Source organism: Rhinopithecus roxellana, chromosome 6 (assembly GCF_007565055.1).
Source record: "Rhinopithecus roxellana isolate Shanxi Qingling chromosome 6, ASM756505v1, whole genome shotgun sequence".
NCBI lineage: Eukaryota > Metazoa > Chordata > Mammalia > Primates > Cercopithecidae > Rhinopithecus > Rhinopithecus roxellana.
Window position 1 is genome coordinate 109710579 of NC_044554.1, and position 16087 is coordinate 109726665.

A 16087-nucleotide genomic window follows, 5' to 3' on the forward strand; every position below is an offset into this window, starting at 1 on the left:
GAAACAAACTCACCCATCTAACCCCAAAGAATGGACTCAGAGACACAGAGAATAGTGGAAGTGAGACTTTTAATGGCAGTGATGCAAGATCGGGTGTCTGGCATGCAGACACACCCAGCACAGTTTCAACAAGCAATTTATCCCCTAGTGCGCAGATCCCTCCCCCTTCCTCACAGACTGAGTACTGTGGGGTCACGATCTTCCCGGACATTGCCTATTGATTGTTAGGCAGGGGCTTCAAGTATGTTCTTTAGGGTCTTTGTGCTGCATTTTATTGCAGCCCACAATGCATTGCAACTCTCTCAGGACTCTTCAAACATTTGATTTATGGCCCTAGTGGCTGCACTTAGCTGATAAGAAAGGATACAATTACGTATGTTGCAAGCTAACCAAAACTAAATTCTTTTTGTTTTGTTTTGTTTTGTTTTGTTTTGTTTTGTTTTTGAGACGGAGTCTCACTCTGTCGCCCAGGCTGGAGTGCAGTGGCGTGCTGTTGGCTCACTGCAAGCTCTGCTTCCTGGGTTCACGCCATTCTCCTGTCTCAGCCTCCCAAGTAGCTGGGACTACAGGTGCCCGCCACCTGTAATTTTTTGTTTTTTTTTTTGTATTTCTTTATTTTTATTTTATTTTTGTTTGTTTGTTTGTTTCTTTAGTAGAGACGGGGTTTCACCGTGTTAGCCAGGATGGTCCCGATCTCCTTACCTCGTGATCTGCCCACCTCAGCCTCCCAAAGTGCTGGGATTACAGGCATGAGCCACCGCGCCCGGCTCCAAAACTAAATTCTTTGGTGTGTGGGGAGGAGGTAGTTGAGGGGACCCCGACCAATAGACGCCTGGCTGCTGGGTGAAAGGGAGAGCAGGAAGGGGCGGGGAACAGGGGTGGCTCAGTACATTCTGCTGCTTTATCTCTCTATTTCCATGTAGCCTGCTTAAACCTATACTAGGGCACTTAGAATTGAAAATGGACCATCACATACAGATTATTTTCTACAGATATCCAGTTGATCCACCACCTTTTGTTGATAACTCCCCTTTCCCCACTGATACAATCAGAATATTTATCCCTCCATGTCTCATGTTGAAATTTGGCCCACAATGTTTAACATGGAGCCTGGCAGGATATGTTTGGGTTACATGGGCCGATCACTCGTGAATGGCTTGGTTCCTGCCTACAGTAATGAGCTCTCCTTCTATTAGCTCATGGGAAAGCCGGTCGTTTCAAAAGCCTGGCATCCCCCTCTCCTTGCTCCCTCTCTCACCATGTGACTTGCCTGTTTCCTCTTTACCTCCTGCCAAGATTGGAAGCTTCCTGAGGCCCCCACCAGAAGCAGATGCCGGCCCAATGCTTCTTGCACAGCCTGCAGAACTGTGAGCCAAATACATCTCTTTTCTTTATAAATTACCCAGCCTCAGGTATTCCTTTATAGCAATGCAAAACGTACTAAAACATTCGCCTTTGCCAAGAATTATTTGACCATTTTTGCACAGATCAATTTCGGAATTCTATTCTGGTTCTTTTAAAAAATTGTTTTGGTTATTCTAGATCTTTTCTTTCCTGCATCACTGCTAGTAAGCCTTTACTTGTATGACTCTAATTACTTTTTCTTGCAGGTATGGATTTTAACCATACAAACCCAGAACTTCATAAAGAACTTTTAAAATACGGATTTAATGTGATTATCAGTAGAAGCTTGGGCATCGAAAGAGAAGTGCCAGATACCAGGAGTAAAATGTATGTTCTCTCTCTCTCTCTCTCATTCTCTAGATAGTTAGGTAGGTAGGTAGGTAGGTAGGTAGGTAGGTAGGTAGGTAGGTAGATAGATTGATTGATTGATTAAAAAGTTACCAACCAGATTTTAATTTTAGCATACTAGAAATGTCATAGATTCCTATTTTTAGGACTTGAAGTCAGATAATGTCAAGATTCTATTTCAAGATTCTAATGCTTATAGTGTAGAGAGTATCTTCTTCATGGGCACAAAATGTGTTCTAGAGGTTTCCAAGAATTGAGTTAGCCACAGATCTTTTTATTAAACCACCAATAAGGGCTTCTGCCCAAAGGGGCATTCATTCCTGATAGAAAATGCTCTGGACAGCTACCTTTTTTTCCCCAAAATTTACTTTTTTCAAAAAAATTGTTCCTTCAATTGTTGAATTAATAATTATTATGTTAATGATTAACATAATCATTAATTTTGATATAAAATAAACATAACATAAAATTTGCCATTTTAATCCTTTTAAAATATACAATACAGACATTCACGTTGTGCAGCCATCGATACCATCCATCTCCAGAACTCTCTCACCATCCCAAACTGAAATTCTGTACCTAATATGGTTTGGGTCTATGTCCCCACCCAAATCTTATCTTGAGTTGTAATCCCAGGTGTCAAGGGAGGGACCTGGTAGAAGGTGATTGGATCATGGGGGTGGTTTCCCTCATGCTGTTCTCATGATAGAGAGGGAGTTCTCATGAGATCTGATGATTTTAAAAGTAGTAGTTTCCCCTGCATCCTCTCTCTCTCCTGCCACCATGTAAGACGTGCCTTGCTTTCCCTTCGCCTTCCACCATGATTGTAAGTTTCCTGAGGCTTCCCAGCTATGTGGAACTGAGACAAACCTCTTTTGTTTAGCAATTACCCAGTCTCAGGTAGAATCTTTATAGCAGTGTGAAAATGGATTAATACAGAAAATTGATACCAGGAGTGGGGCACTGCTATAAAGATACCTAAAAATGTGGAAGCAACTTGGGAACAGGGTAACAGGCAGTGGTTGGAATAGATTGGAGGTCTCAGAAGAAAAGAGGAAGATGTGGGAAAGTTTGGAATTTCCCAGAGACTTGTTGAATGACTTTGGTCAAAATGCTGATAGTGATAAGGACAATGAAGTCCAGGCTGAGGTAGTCTCAGATGGAGATGAGGAACTTGTTGATAAATGGAGTAAAGTTGACTCTTGTTATGCTTTAGCAAAGAGACTGGTGGCATTTTGCCCCTACTCTGGAGATCTATGGAACTTTGAACTTGAGGTTTGGAAAATTTGCAGCTGACCATATGGTAGAAAAGAAAAACCCACTTTCTGGGGAGAAATTCAAGCCCAATCCAGCTGTGAAAATTTGCATAAGTAATAAGGAGCTGAATGTTAATAGCCAAGACAATGGGGAAAATGTCTCCAGGACATTTCAGAGATCTTCATGGCAACTCCTCCCATCACAGGCCCAGAGGCCTAGAAGGAAAAATGATTTTGTTGGCCAGGCCCAGGGCCCTGCTGTTCTGTACAGCATTGGGTCAAGGTGCCCTGTGTTCCAGCCACTCCAGCTCCAGCCATGGCCAAAAGGGGCCAAAGTATAACTAAGGCTGTGGTTTCAGAGGTTCCAAGCCTTGGTGGCTTCCATGTGGTATTGGGCCTGTGGTGCACAGAAGACAAGAGTTGAGCTTTGGGAGCCTCCACCTAGAATTCAGAGGATATATGGAAACACCTGGATATCCAGGCAGAAACCTGCTGCAAGGGCAGAGCCCTCGTGGAGAACCTCTACTAGGGTAATGCAGAGGGGAAATGTGGGGATGGAGACACCAAACATAGTCCCCACTGGGGCAACGCCTACTGGAGCTGTGAGAAGAGGACCACCTTCCTCCAGACCCCAGAATGGTAGATCCACCGACAGCTTGCACCATGCACTTGGAAAAGACACAGGCACTCAACACCAGCCCTTGAAAGCAGCTGTTGGGGATGTACCCTGCACAGCCACAGGAGCAGAACTGCCCAAGCCCTTGGGAGCCCACCCTTGCATCAGTGTGCCCTGGATGTGAGACTTGGAGTCAAAGGAGATCATTTCAGAGCTTTAAGATTAAGGGGCCAGGCACTGTGGCTCTTACCTATAATCCCAGCACTTTGGGAGGCTGAGGCAGGCGGATCATGAGGTCAGAGTTCAAGACTAGCCTGGCCAGCATGGTGAAACCCCATCTCTACTAAAAATACGAAAAGAAATTAGCCAGGCATGGTGGTGCATGCCTGTAGTCCCAGCTACTCAGGAGGCTGAGGCAGGAGAATTGCTTCAACCCAGCCAGCAGAGGTTGCAGTAAGCCGAGTTCAAACCACTGCACTCCAGCCTGGGTGACAGAGCGAGTTCCGTCACACACACACACACACACACACACACACACAGACACACACACACAAAGATTTAATGTCTGCCCCACTGGGTTTCAGACTTGCATGGGGCCTGTGGCCCCTTTGTTTTGACCAATTTCTCCCATTTGGAATGGGAATATTTATCCAATGCCTGTACCCCCATTGTATCTTGAAAATAACTAACTTGATTTTTATTTTACAGCCTCATAGGAGGAAGGGACTTGTCTTGTCTCAGATGAGACTTTGGACTTGGATTTTTAGGTTAATCCTGGAATGAGTTAATACTTTGGGTGACTGTTGGGAAGGTATGATTGGTTTTGAAATGTGAAATGAGATTTGGGAGGGGTCGGGCAGAATGATATGGTTTGGCTCTGTGTCCCCACCCAAATCTCATGTTTAATTGTAATCCTCAGGTGTTGGGGGAGGGAGCAGGTGGGAGGTGATTGGATCATGGTGGTGGTTTCCCCCATGCTGTTCTCATGATAGTGAGAGACTTCTCATGAGACCTGATGATTTTTAAAGTGGTAGCTTCCCCCGTGCTCGCTCTCTCTCCTGCTGCCATGTAAAATGTACCTTGCTTCCCCCTCACCTTCTGCCACGATTGTAAGTTTCCTGAGGCCTCCCAACCATGTGGAACTGTGAGTCAATTAAACCTCTTTTGTTTAGAAATTACCCAGTCTCTGGTGGTATCTTTATAGCAGTGTGAAAACGAAGTAATACAGTACCCAATAAACAACAACTCTCCATTTCCCAACCCCAACACTTCCTGGCAATCACCATTCTACTTTGTGTGTCTATGAATTTGATTACTTTAAGCACCTCGTATAAGTGGAATCATACAGTATTTGTCTTTTTTTGTGACTGGCTTATTTTGCTTAGCACAATGCCCTCAAGGTTCATCTATGTTGTATGTGTATGTGCTAATGCGTTTTTAGTATGTTTTAAGTTCTGATGGTTTCCAGAGAAAAAGGGCCAATATTCTCCTTTAACTAAATGAGAATTACTTACATTAAGGAATATCCACGAAACAGGAGAAAGCGGGGCCACTTTGCCTTGTTGCAACTTGTGTGCAACACAAACATTTGAAGCCACAGATACCACTTATGATGTGGTACACTCAAGAGACGTGGAGTTTGTACAGGATGACACAATGTATCTGGGTCATAATAAAATAAAAAACTTAAATTTACTCAAACCGTAGAACATGGTATTAATATGGAGAATAATATTTCACTGAACTGAATATTTACTACAAAGGTCAACATTTTAAAATATCTTTTATGTTATGAATTTCTCTCTGTATCATCATTTGTTCTTCCTAAATCTCACCTTCTAAAATAGTGTGATTGCTTTTGCTTCCCTTCCCCCATCACATGATTACTGTTCAGAAAAACAGAAAGTTTAGAGAGATTTGTCCAAAAAGAAAAGTGGACTTGGCAGTTTTAATATTTAAATTATAACTTTATTTAATAGGAAATTCAATTCTGTACAAAGAACCCACTACTATGTTTAAAAATTAACTTCTAAGAGTAGCTGCCACTATCTGGAGTCCAACCAGGTTTTTAGCCATTATTGTAATAGCCCATATTATTTCATTAAATGGAATTTTCATTTTAGCTTTGCCTTACTTTTCAAAAAACATATAATTTGGTCTCATAAAATGAGTTTGAAGTGTTTCTTCCTCAATTTTTTGGAAGCGTTTGAAAATAATTGGTATTTATTCTTTAAATAAATTCAGCAGTGAACCCATTAGGTCCTGGGGTTTTCTTTCGTAAGAAATTTTTATTCCTGATTGAATGCCCTTACCCATTTTCAGTCTGTTCAGATTTTCAATTTCTTCTTAATTCAGTCTTGATGTGTTATATGTTTCTGGGAATTTATTCATTTCTCCTAGGTTATCCAATTTGTTGGCATATAATTTTTCATAGCGGTGTTTTATGATTCTCTGTATTTCTGTGATATCAATTTCTGTGATATCAATTATCAATTTCACTTCTGGTCTTATTTTTTTAAGTCTTGTTTTTTCTTAATTAGTCTAGCTAAAGGTTTGTCAAATTTGCTTATCCTTTTAAAAATCCAACTCTCTGTTTGGTTTGTCTTTTCTATTGTTTTCCTAATCTCTATTTCATTTATTTCTGCACTTATCTTTGTCATTTTCTTTCTTTTACTAAATTTGGGCTTAGTCTGCTCATCTTTTTTTTGTTCCTTCAGGTGTAACATTAGGTTGTGTGCTTGGAAACTTTCTTTTGCTTTGACATAGGTATTTATTCCTATAATCCCCAAACTTAGTACTGCTTTTGCTGCATCCCATATGTTTTGGTATGTTTTTTCATTTCCATTTGTCAAGATATTTTTAATTTCCATTTTAATGTCTTTTTAAAAATTTCTTCTTTGGCCTATTGGTTGTTTAGGAACATGTTGTTTAATTTCCATATATTTGTGAGTTTTCTGAAATTTGTCCCATTATTGATTTCTAGTTTTCATACCATTGTGATCAGAAAAGATATTTGATGTGATTTCAATCTTAAATTGTTAAGACTTGTTCTGTGGCCTAATATTTGATCAATCCTGGAGGATATTCCATGTGCACCAGAGAAGAAATATATGCTCTTCAGCTGTTGGATAAAATGCTCATATGTGTCTGTTAGTTCCATTTGATCTAAAGTATAGTTGAAGCCCAGTATTTCCTTATTGATTTTCTGTCTGGATGATCTGTACATAGTTGTAAGTGGGGTATTGAAGTCCCCTACTATTATTTTATTGCAGTCTATCGCTTACTTCAGATTATTACTATTTGCTTTATGTATTTAGGTTCTGTGATGTTGGGTGCAGACATATTTACAATATGTCTTGATGTTGCATCTTGGTATTATATTACCAACTGGCAATATAATATTGTTATATTTTCTTGATGAAATGGGCCCCTTATCACTATAAAGTGACCTGTTTTATCTCTTTTTAAAGTTTTTGACTTACTATTTTACTTCAGTATAAGTATACTCTGCTCTCTTTTGGTTTCCATTTGCGTGAAATATCTTTTTCCGTCTCATCACTTTTAATCCTGGTATATCCTTAAAGGGGAAGTGAGTTTCTTGTAGGCAGCATAAGTTAGGTCTTGTTTTTTTAATCATGTTATTCGAATCGAGATTTATGTATGTATTTTCAGAAGTCTGCAATTTCTTAATGAGATTCTCCATGAGAATTCTAAAATTCCATCTTCCCACTTACATATATATATTTTTTGAGATGGAGTGTCGCTCTGTCGCCCAGGCTGGAGAGCAATGGCACAATCTCGGCTCACTGCAACCTCTGCCTCCAGGTTCAAGTGATTCTCCTCCCTCTGCCTCCTGTGTAGCTGGGATTACAGGCATGTGCCATCACACCCGGCTAATTTTTGTATTTTTAGTAGAGATGGGATTTCTCCATGTTGGTCAGGCTGGTCTCAAACTCCTGACCTCACGTGATCCAACCACCTTGGCCTCCCAAAGTGCCGGGATTACAGGCATGAGCCACCGTACCTGGCCTATTATTTTTAATTAATATACACTTATACAGGAGGACAGCCTGTTACTATTGTCACTGAATTTCAGTAGGTAATGAGAAAAGTATTAGTAAACTTAATAGGTACATTATACAAATGATGTCAAACAGAGGCAGACCAAATGCCTAAATTATATGTTATGAGAAGTTACTTTACAGTATGGCCAATAGAATTTTTTAAAACAGTATTTCAAATACAAAAATAGGACTGAGAGATTTAAGCAAACACACACTACATACTAGGAAAATCTAGTCAAATTAAGAAATAAACTTTCCTAAAGCAAGTAGAAAATAAGTTATAAGTGGTGATGTCATTTCAGCAAAACGCAACCTGAAATTAAAATTGATTTATTAATTTGATTTTAACTCTTCTAGCCATATTTCATTATTTTTAACTGTTTTATTTATAGCTGTGTACAAACTTATGAGCACAAGGAGATTCTGAGCTCATAAGTTCACATATTTAAAAAACATTAAAGTAACAATTCATCTCTGGAGGTTAAGAACTTATTTTCTCTCCAAAAAAAGTCTATGTATGATTCAAGTTTTTAAAATCCTGATTTATGTTTTTATTTTTTGTGTTGTCTTCATCAGATTTTGATATCAGACTTATACTGGCTTTATAAAATGAATTTGAAAGTTTTTGACTCTCTAAAATAGTTGGGATAATATGATAATTACCTATTATGTTGAAATAGCACTTGCTTGATAATTATGAATCACCAGTGCATTTTTTAGTGGTAGACATTGATAAACCTGCAGATTACTCTAAGGTTATTGTTCTACTCAAGCTTTCTATTTCTAGGGGCTTTTTAGGACACTATTGTAATAAAAGTTTTTTCCACCTATTTTTCAAATTTATTGGCAAAAAGTTGTGTATCTTATTTCCCTAATTATTATTATCTCCACTGGTACCATACCTTCTTTCTCATTTTTTATTGTATATTTTCCCACTCTCTTTTTAAGTTTGATGTGCATTGTTTTGTCTTTCAAAAAACCAACTTTTGATTATGCTTATCGGTTTTACTTTTTTGTCTTCCAGTTCATTAATTCCTAGTTATCTTTATTGGTTCATTTTTATTTCATTTGGTTTATCCTGTTTTTCTTGCTAGTTTATAAGGTTGGTTTAATTATTTTACCTCTTTGTGGTATAATAATACATTTATAAATATTCATTTTATTCTGATTTAAATTTTAGCTATATCTCTTAGATTTTAACATGATAGGCTTTCATTTTAATTTCTATATAATTTACAATTTGTAACTTCCTCTCATCCAAAAATTATTTGGAAAAATCCGTTTTTTTAATTGGATTTGAACAAATGAATAGCCATTTACAAATTAGTTTATCAGTCATCTGTCACCATGTTTTTCTAATGTACTTAAAAGATTGTCATTGTAATAGTGCCTGTGCCCGCTAGAGTATTTCTACTCAAAATACGGCCTGAAAACCAACAGCACGGACAGCCCCTGGAAGCTTGCTAGCCATGCAGAATCTCAGGCCCCAGTCCAGATCTCCTTAATCAGAATCTGCAGTCAGCAAGAACCCCAGCTGAGACCGATGCATGGTAAAATTTGGTATCCAAATATTGGTTTGGTAGGGCTGCTATAAGAAAGTACCATCAGCTGGGTAGCTTAGACAACAAAAATTATTCTCTCTCAGTTTTGGAGGCCAGGCCAGAAGTCTGAAACCAAGGTGTTGGCAGGATTGCTTGCTTCTGAGAGCTGTAAACAAAGGCTCTGTTCCAGACGTCTCTCCTTGGCTTGTAGATGGCCGTCTTCTCCCTGTAACTCTTAACGTCATCTTCCCTTTGTATATGTCTGCCTCTGTGTTCAAATTTCCCCTTTTTGTACGAACATGAGTCATATTGGATTAGGGCCTACCTTGATGAGCTAACCTTACTAATTATCTCTACAACAGTTCTTTTTCCAAATAGGATCACATTCTGAGGTCCTGGGGACTAGAACTTCGCCATATGAATTTTGGAGGACACAATTCAGCCTAAAACAGTGCTGCTTTGTACTGAACTATTATTAATGTATAAGGTCAGCAACGTATAAAGTTAGCAAATTTATAACATCAGCTCACTGAGGACAACCAAAGGCCATCCAAATTACTTTTACTCTTTTTATTATTATTATTATTATTATTATTATTATTATTATTATTTTGAGACGGAGTCTTGCTCTGTTGCCCAGGCTGGAGTGCAGTGGTGCCATCTCGGCTCACTGCAAGCTCCACCTCCCAGGTTCACACCATTCTCCTGTCCCAGCCTCCTGAGTAGCTGGGACTACAGGTGCCCACCACCACACCCAGCTAATTTTTTTTTTTTTTTAAAGTAGAGACAGCGTTTCACCATGTTAGCCAGGATGGTCTCAATCTCCTGACCTTGTGATCCGCCCACCTCAGCCTCCCAAAGTGCTGGGATTACAGGCATGAGCCACCATGCCTGACCTTTTACTCTTAAAAATAGCTTACTTAGGTCAGGAAAGATTTTTTTTGGCGGGGAGTGGGGCAGAGTTTTGCTCTTGTTACCCAAAGTAGAGTGCAATGGCATGATCTCGGCTCACTGCAACCTTCACCTCCCAGGTTCAAGAGATTCTCCTGCCTCGGCCTCCCAAGTAGCTGGGGTTACAGGCACCCGCCACCACACCTGGCTAATTTTTTGTATTTTTAGTAGAAATGGGGTTTCACCATGTTAGCCAGGCTGGTCTTGAACTCCTGACCTCAGGTGATTGCCTATCTTGGCCTCCCAAAGTGTTGGGATTACAGGCATGAGTCACTGCACCTGGCCAGGAAAGTTTTTATAGACATACCACAGCAACATTTATTGATCTGTTTTTGAGAACCCACACACACCAGGTTCTCTTGGGGTTCTAAAGGGTCCTCATGTGAGTTTCAGGCTCCTCCACCAACATCAAACTGAAGGGACGCAGTGTATTCTTAAAGTGATACACCCAGGACTGACTATAACATCAGAGATGTGATTTTAGCAGCACAAGTCATCCTGGACCACCACTTCTCTTATTCATGGTATTGGTCTTCCGTTAATTCAGTCTAGCATCATATTTTTTCTTTCTCTCCTACTTTCTGTCTCACAACTCAACGATATTACTGGAATATTTTTTTGAGACAGAGTCTCAATCTGTCGTCCAGGCTAGAGTGCAATGGCGCGATCTCGGCTCACTGCAACCTCCGCCTTCTGGGTTCAAGTGATTCTCCTGCCTCAGCCTCCTGAGAAGCTGGGATTACAGGCGTGTACCACCATGCCCAGCTCATTTTTGTACTTTTAGTAGAGAAGGGATTTCACAATGTTGGCCAGGCTGGTCTCGAACCCCTGACCTCAGGTGATCTGCCCTCCTTGGCCTCCCAAAGTGCTAGGATGACAGGCATGAGCCATTTAAGCCTTTTAATTATTTTTCCACATGTTTCTGCACAGCCGCATTTTCCCATTCACCGTTCCAGACCCAAGTGCAGATGGTGCAGGTGCCCTCATTCCCATCTGTTCCGGTGCTTCCTTGGCCCTGTCCCTCAGACTCTCCATTCCCTTGAATCTGATGTCAGTTCCACTCAGTGGACATGACTTCTCTGTCTTCATCTTGTCTTGGATAAAAATGAAGACCAGGACAAGGCCCTCTCCTTCCCTGGTGACTTCATTCTGTGAGTGCCCTGAGGGGACTGTCCAGGATGCCTGTAGGATTGCCTGCCCAGCACTCCTTTCCCACTGTTGTTTCCCCCTTTCCACGGGATTGCAGTGGTAACAATGATTTTTTTTATTTCGACTCAATTTTCTGGCCCCAGTTGATTAACCAGGGATGGGCACCTATGGCAAGCTGGGCCAATGAATCTTTTCTGGTCAATATTTGATCTTGGAAAAGGTAAAGTCCCATCAGTTTCTCCTTGGGTACTTGCCTGTGAGATATGCTGATGTCAATCACATGTCCCACTAAAGAAGTGGAAACAAGCCCAGTTGCAAAGGAAGATGATAATCATGTAATGAGCCTTCTATCTGAATACTTACTGCATGCCAGGCACTGCTCTAAGTGTTGTAGATATGTTAATTCATTGCATCTTCACAGCCCTTGGAGGTAGGTTGTTATTGCTATTATTATTTTTCCCAGATGTAAACACAAAAGCAGAGATGTAGAGTGTCCAGATGGCATTCAAGCCTCTAGTTCTCATCATTCCTTAAGGCTCCAGCTGCTGCAGTTGCTAGGTCCTGTGAGGCATTTGGGTCAGCTCACAATACATCTCTCTCCTTCCTTCCTTTCTTCCTTCCCTCCCTCCCTCCCTCCCTCCCTCCCTCTTTCCTTCCTCCCTCCCTCCCTCCCTCCCTCCCTCCCTCCCTCTCTCCTTCCCTCCCTCCCTACCTTCTCTCTCTCTCTCTCTTTTTTTTTTCTTTGGAGGCAGTGGTATGATCTTGGCTCTCTACAACTTACCTCTCCCAGGTTCAAGAAATTCTCTGCCTTAGCCTCCTAAGTAGCTGGAACTACAAATGCACGCCACCACATCTGGCTAATTTTTGTATTTTTAGTAAAGACGCAATGTTGCCATGTTGTCCAGGCTGGTCTCGAACTGTGAGCTCAGGTAATCCACCTACCTCGGCCTCTCAAAGTGCCAGGATTACAGGCATGAGCCACTGTGCCAGCTACACCTCCCTTTCTTTTGCTAAAGTTAGCTCTTTAATTTCTTTAATTTACAACCAAAATATTTCAGAATACAACCAAATAATATATCAATCTAATAATTAATAACTAATATTACTAGAATTCCAGAATTCAGCTTCTGTATTTCTCTCATGTGCACAAAAAAAATAAATAAATAAAGCATTTTTGGGCCAGGCACATTGACTCATGCCTATAATCCCAACACTTTGGGAGGCTGAGGTGGGTGGATCACCTGAGGTCAGGAGTTCAAAACCAGCCTGGCCATCATGGTGAAACATTGTCTCTACTAAAAACACAAAAAAATTAGCCAGGCATGGCGGTGGGTGCCTGTAATCCCAGCTACTTGGGAGGCTGAGGCAGGACAATCGCTTGAACCCGGGAGGCAGAGGTTGCTGTGAGCCAAGATGGCACCATTACACTCCAGCCTGGGCAACAAGAGTGAAACTCCATCTCAAAAATAATAATAATAAAAATAAAAATAAATGAAATAAAGCATTTTGTCAAACATTCAGAAGAAATCCAATTAGACCATATCTGCTACACTTTTTTGTTGTGATGGACTCCACAAATACAAGAATAAAGTTGGAGTTTTCTCTGAAGATAGCACAATAAAGTTAATGTATACCTTTTAATGTGCGAGCTTAATAATTCATTTTTATCTGTTCTGCCATGGTGACAGCAAAAAAAGAGAGCTAAAACTAATTCATTTTTATAACAGAAGCTAATATATGAATATAATTTGTGTTTATACTATGTTTAAAATAGAACTAAGATTATCAACACAGTCTCAGGAAAGAGCAATTATTACTGACATGAAGAAGGGGGAAATGATTCAGAAAATACTAGAACAACATAAGAAGTTAAATACATTTTTGTGTTTTTAGATATACCATCCCATACTACCATAATGATCAGTTGGAGGAAAGAGTCAAAAAGATGCAAATAAGAAGAGGTGTTTGAATGAGATGACAAAATATCCAAGGCATTTAGATGGATTGTTTTCTTCATATTACCTCTGCCTGCAGGTGTCTTCAAAAACATTACCCAGCCCGCCTCCCGACTGCCAGCATTGTCATTTGCTTCCATAATGAAGAATTCAATGCCTTGTTTCGGACCATGTCCAGTGTCATGAACCTCACACCACACTATTTTCTTGAAGAAATTATTTTGGTAGATGACATGAGCGAAGTTGGTAAGATAGAACACTCATTATCTAATCTACTTTGTTGTTGTTGTTGTTGTTGTTATGGAGTTTCACTCTGTCACCCAGGCTGGAGTGCAGTGGTACCATCTCGGTTCACTGCAACTTCTGCCTCCTGGGTTCAAGTGATTCTCTTGCCTCAGCCTTCTGTGCAGCTGGAATTACAGGTGTGTGCCACCATGCCCAGCTCATTCTTGTATTTTTAGTAGAGACAGGGTTTCACCATGTTGGCCAGGCTGGGTCTGGAACTCCTGACCTCAAGTGATCTGTCCGCCTCAGCCTCCCAAAGTGCTGGGATTACAGGTGTAAGCCACTGTGCCCGTCCATCTAATCTACTCTGAAGGTAGTACTCTCCCTGATGGCACTTGAGTATTTTGTACAAAGAATCTTTTTGGTGGGTGTTGGGGCAGGCACTGCAATAGGGGACAAAGAATCTTTTTGGTGGGTATTGGAGCAGACACTGCACGTGCATGGTGAACATGTGAGACCTGGGCCCTGTGCTTGGGCTCATGGCAGAGGGGTGGAGGGGCGGTGCTTCCACAAGCTAAACATAGGGGCACTGGCCACATCCTTGGAGATAACTTCAGGAAGAAGTGACATGTCAACTGAAGTCTGAATGATGAGTTGTAATGCTCCAGGTGGAGAGGAAGGAAAAGGTGTTTTAGGTAGCTTAAGCAGCACTGTCAAGGCCCACGGGCAAGAGAAGACATAGTGAGCTTGAAATACATGCTACCATATTTTATGTAGTTTATATATCAGTATAGAGTTGCAGGAGGAAGGTGGGCAAAACCAAAGTTATTAAAAGGGAACTCCCAGCCCAGCCTGGTGGCTCACACCTGTAATCCCAGCACTTTGGGGGGCCAAGGTGGGCAGATCCCTTGAACTCAGGAGCTCCAGAGCAGCCTGGCAACATGGCAAAACCCCATCACTTAAAAAAAGGCGGGGCGGGGGGATAACTGCTCATAAAGGGCATTATTTGAATTTGTATCTTGAAGCTATGAGGAGCTATTAAGGGCTTAATGCAGGAAAATGAGATGATCTAGGAATTCCATGAAAGAAGTGGAATCAGACCAACCACTGTTAAGAGCATATTCTTTCATGCTTATGGGTTTTAAAGAATCGTGATACTAGCACTAGTTAGCTACACTTAGAATTTGAAATCTCTCATCTAATTTACAATGGAGTACAAACCTTAGGGAAGCTAGGAGTACTAAAGCAATGATGCAATATTAAGTAAGTTTCAGGCTGAAAGTCAACCCAATCCACTGTTAATGTGACCCACTATGAGCTCAGAAACAAAAAGATGAGGAGAAGCAGTAGGAAGAACAGGCAGAGAAAGAAGCCATCCCATGAGGTTCACCCTGCGGGAAAGTGACTCTAGGTGACTCCCGAATGTGACTCAAGTCACTGGCAGTTGTGTGGTGGAAATGTAGATGTTGGCCAGGCACCTATCGTAAATAACACTGTTTCTAAGGGGGTCACCAATGTCTGAGGGCACAGGACTGTCTATTTCTAGCCTCGTGCATGGGAAGAGTGTGGAGTGAGGGCCTGGCTTCCCTGCTGCCCCTGTGACTCATGCTGCCTCATCTGTTCAAAAGACAGAGCAGCATGTTTGGCAACTTGCTGGGCAAGAAGTTACCGGGAAAGCCACCAGCAGGGGACAGGTTGGGATAACCTGACAGATTGTGGAATTCTAACTTTTCTCCCAGAAGTACAAGGATGCTGCCATGGGGACGCAGTGCCAGGAATGACCAGGGGATGGATACCTCCCCCAGCCTTTCAGAAGCACACCATGAATTTAGAGACATATCTGGTGTCTTAGTCAGCTTGGCTGCTATAACAAAACACCACAAATGGGGTGGCTTAAACAACAAACATTTATTTCTCAGAGTCCTGGAGGTTGGAAGTCCGAGGCAAGGGTGCCAGCAGGGTCGAGTTCTTAGAGAGGGCCCTCTTCCTGGGTGCTAGACAGCCATCTTTTTGCTATGTCCTCATGTTGTCAAGCTAGCTCCATGACCCAATTATGCCCCTGCAAGGCCCCACCTGCAAATACCATCATACTGAGGGGCACTTTGAATTTTGGTGGGGACACAAACATACAGACCATAAGATCTGTCAACCTTCTTATACATTCATCATACATTGTGGTCGCCTTTATAAGAGACTAGGGGGTCGCTACTGCTAACATGTGGTTGTACTGCCCAACCAGACACCTCTGCTTCTCCTCCTTGATCTGAGCCTTTGACCCACGCAAAGCCTCAAACGCAGGATTAGGGTGTTCTAGGCTCTGCTGGAGATCAGGTTGACACCTTCCTCCTTTAATTCACAGTGACTTCATCATGGGTTTAAGGACAATTTCTTCAACAAAACCCTGTCTTTCCCAGCTGACACTCATAGGTCAGGCCGATAGACTCCTCAGCTTGGGGGAGCAGGGCCAGGGGTCCGGGGAACTGCCCCCACTGAGTTACACAAATGGCCTGTCCATGACCTGCTGCCATCCACTTTTCCTGTAGTCCTGGTCCCTCTAGACTGCAAGCCAACAACATGA

General features: G+C 41.5%; 1 protein-coding gene across 2 annotated transcripts in view; it reads left to right on the top strand.

Annotated features, from left to right (window-relative positions):
* The window catches only part of GALNTL5 (polypeptide N-acetylgalactosaminyltransferase like 5), a 65525-nt gene that overhangs the window by 13318 nt on the left and 36120 nt on the right, over positions 1-16087 (top strand). Inside the window, exons 1-3 of one of the 2 annotated variants that reach the window (XM_010384052.2) lie at positions 1331-1367; positions 1611-1731; positions 13364-13530. In XM_010384052.2, the coding sequence (XP_010382354.2) occupies positions 1331-1367; positions 1611-1731; positions 13364-13530 (325 nt within the window). Of the gene's footprint in view, positions 1-1330; positions 1368-1610; positions 1732-13363; positions 13531-16087 lie in introns of those variants that run through there. The other variant, XM_010384051.2, reaches the window with a different exon arrangement.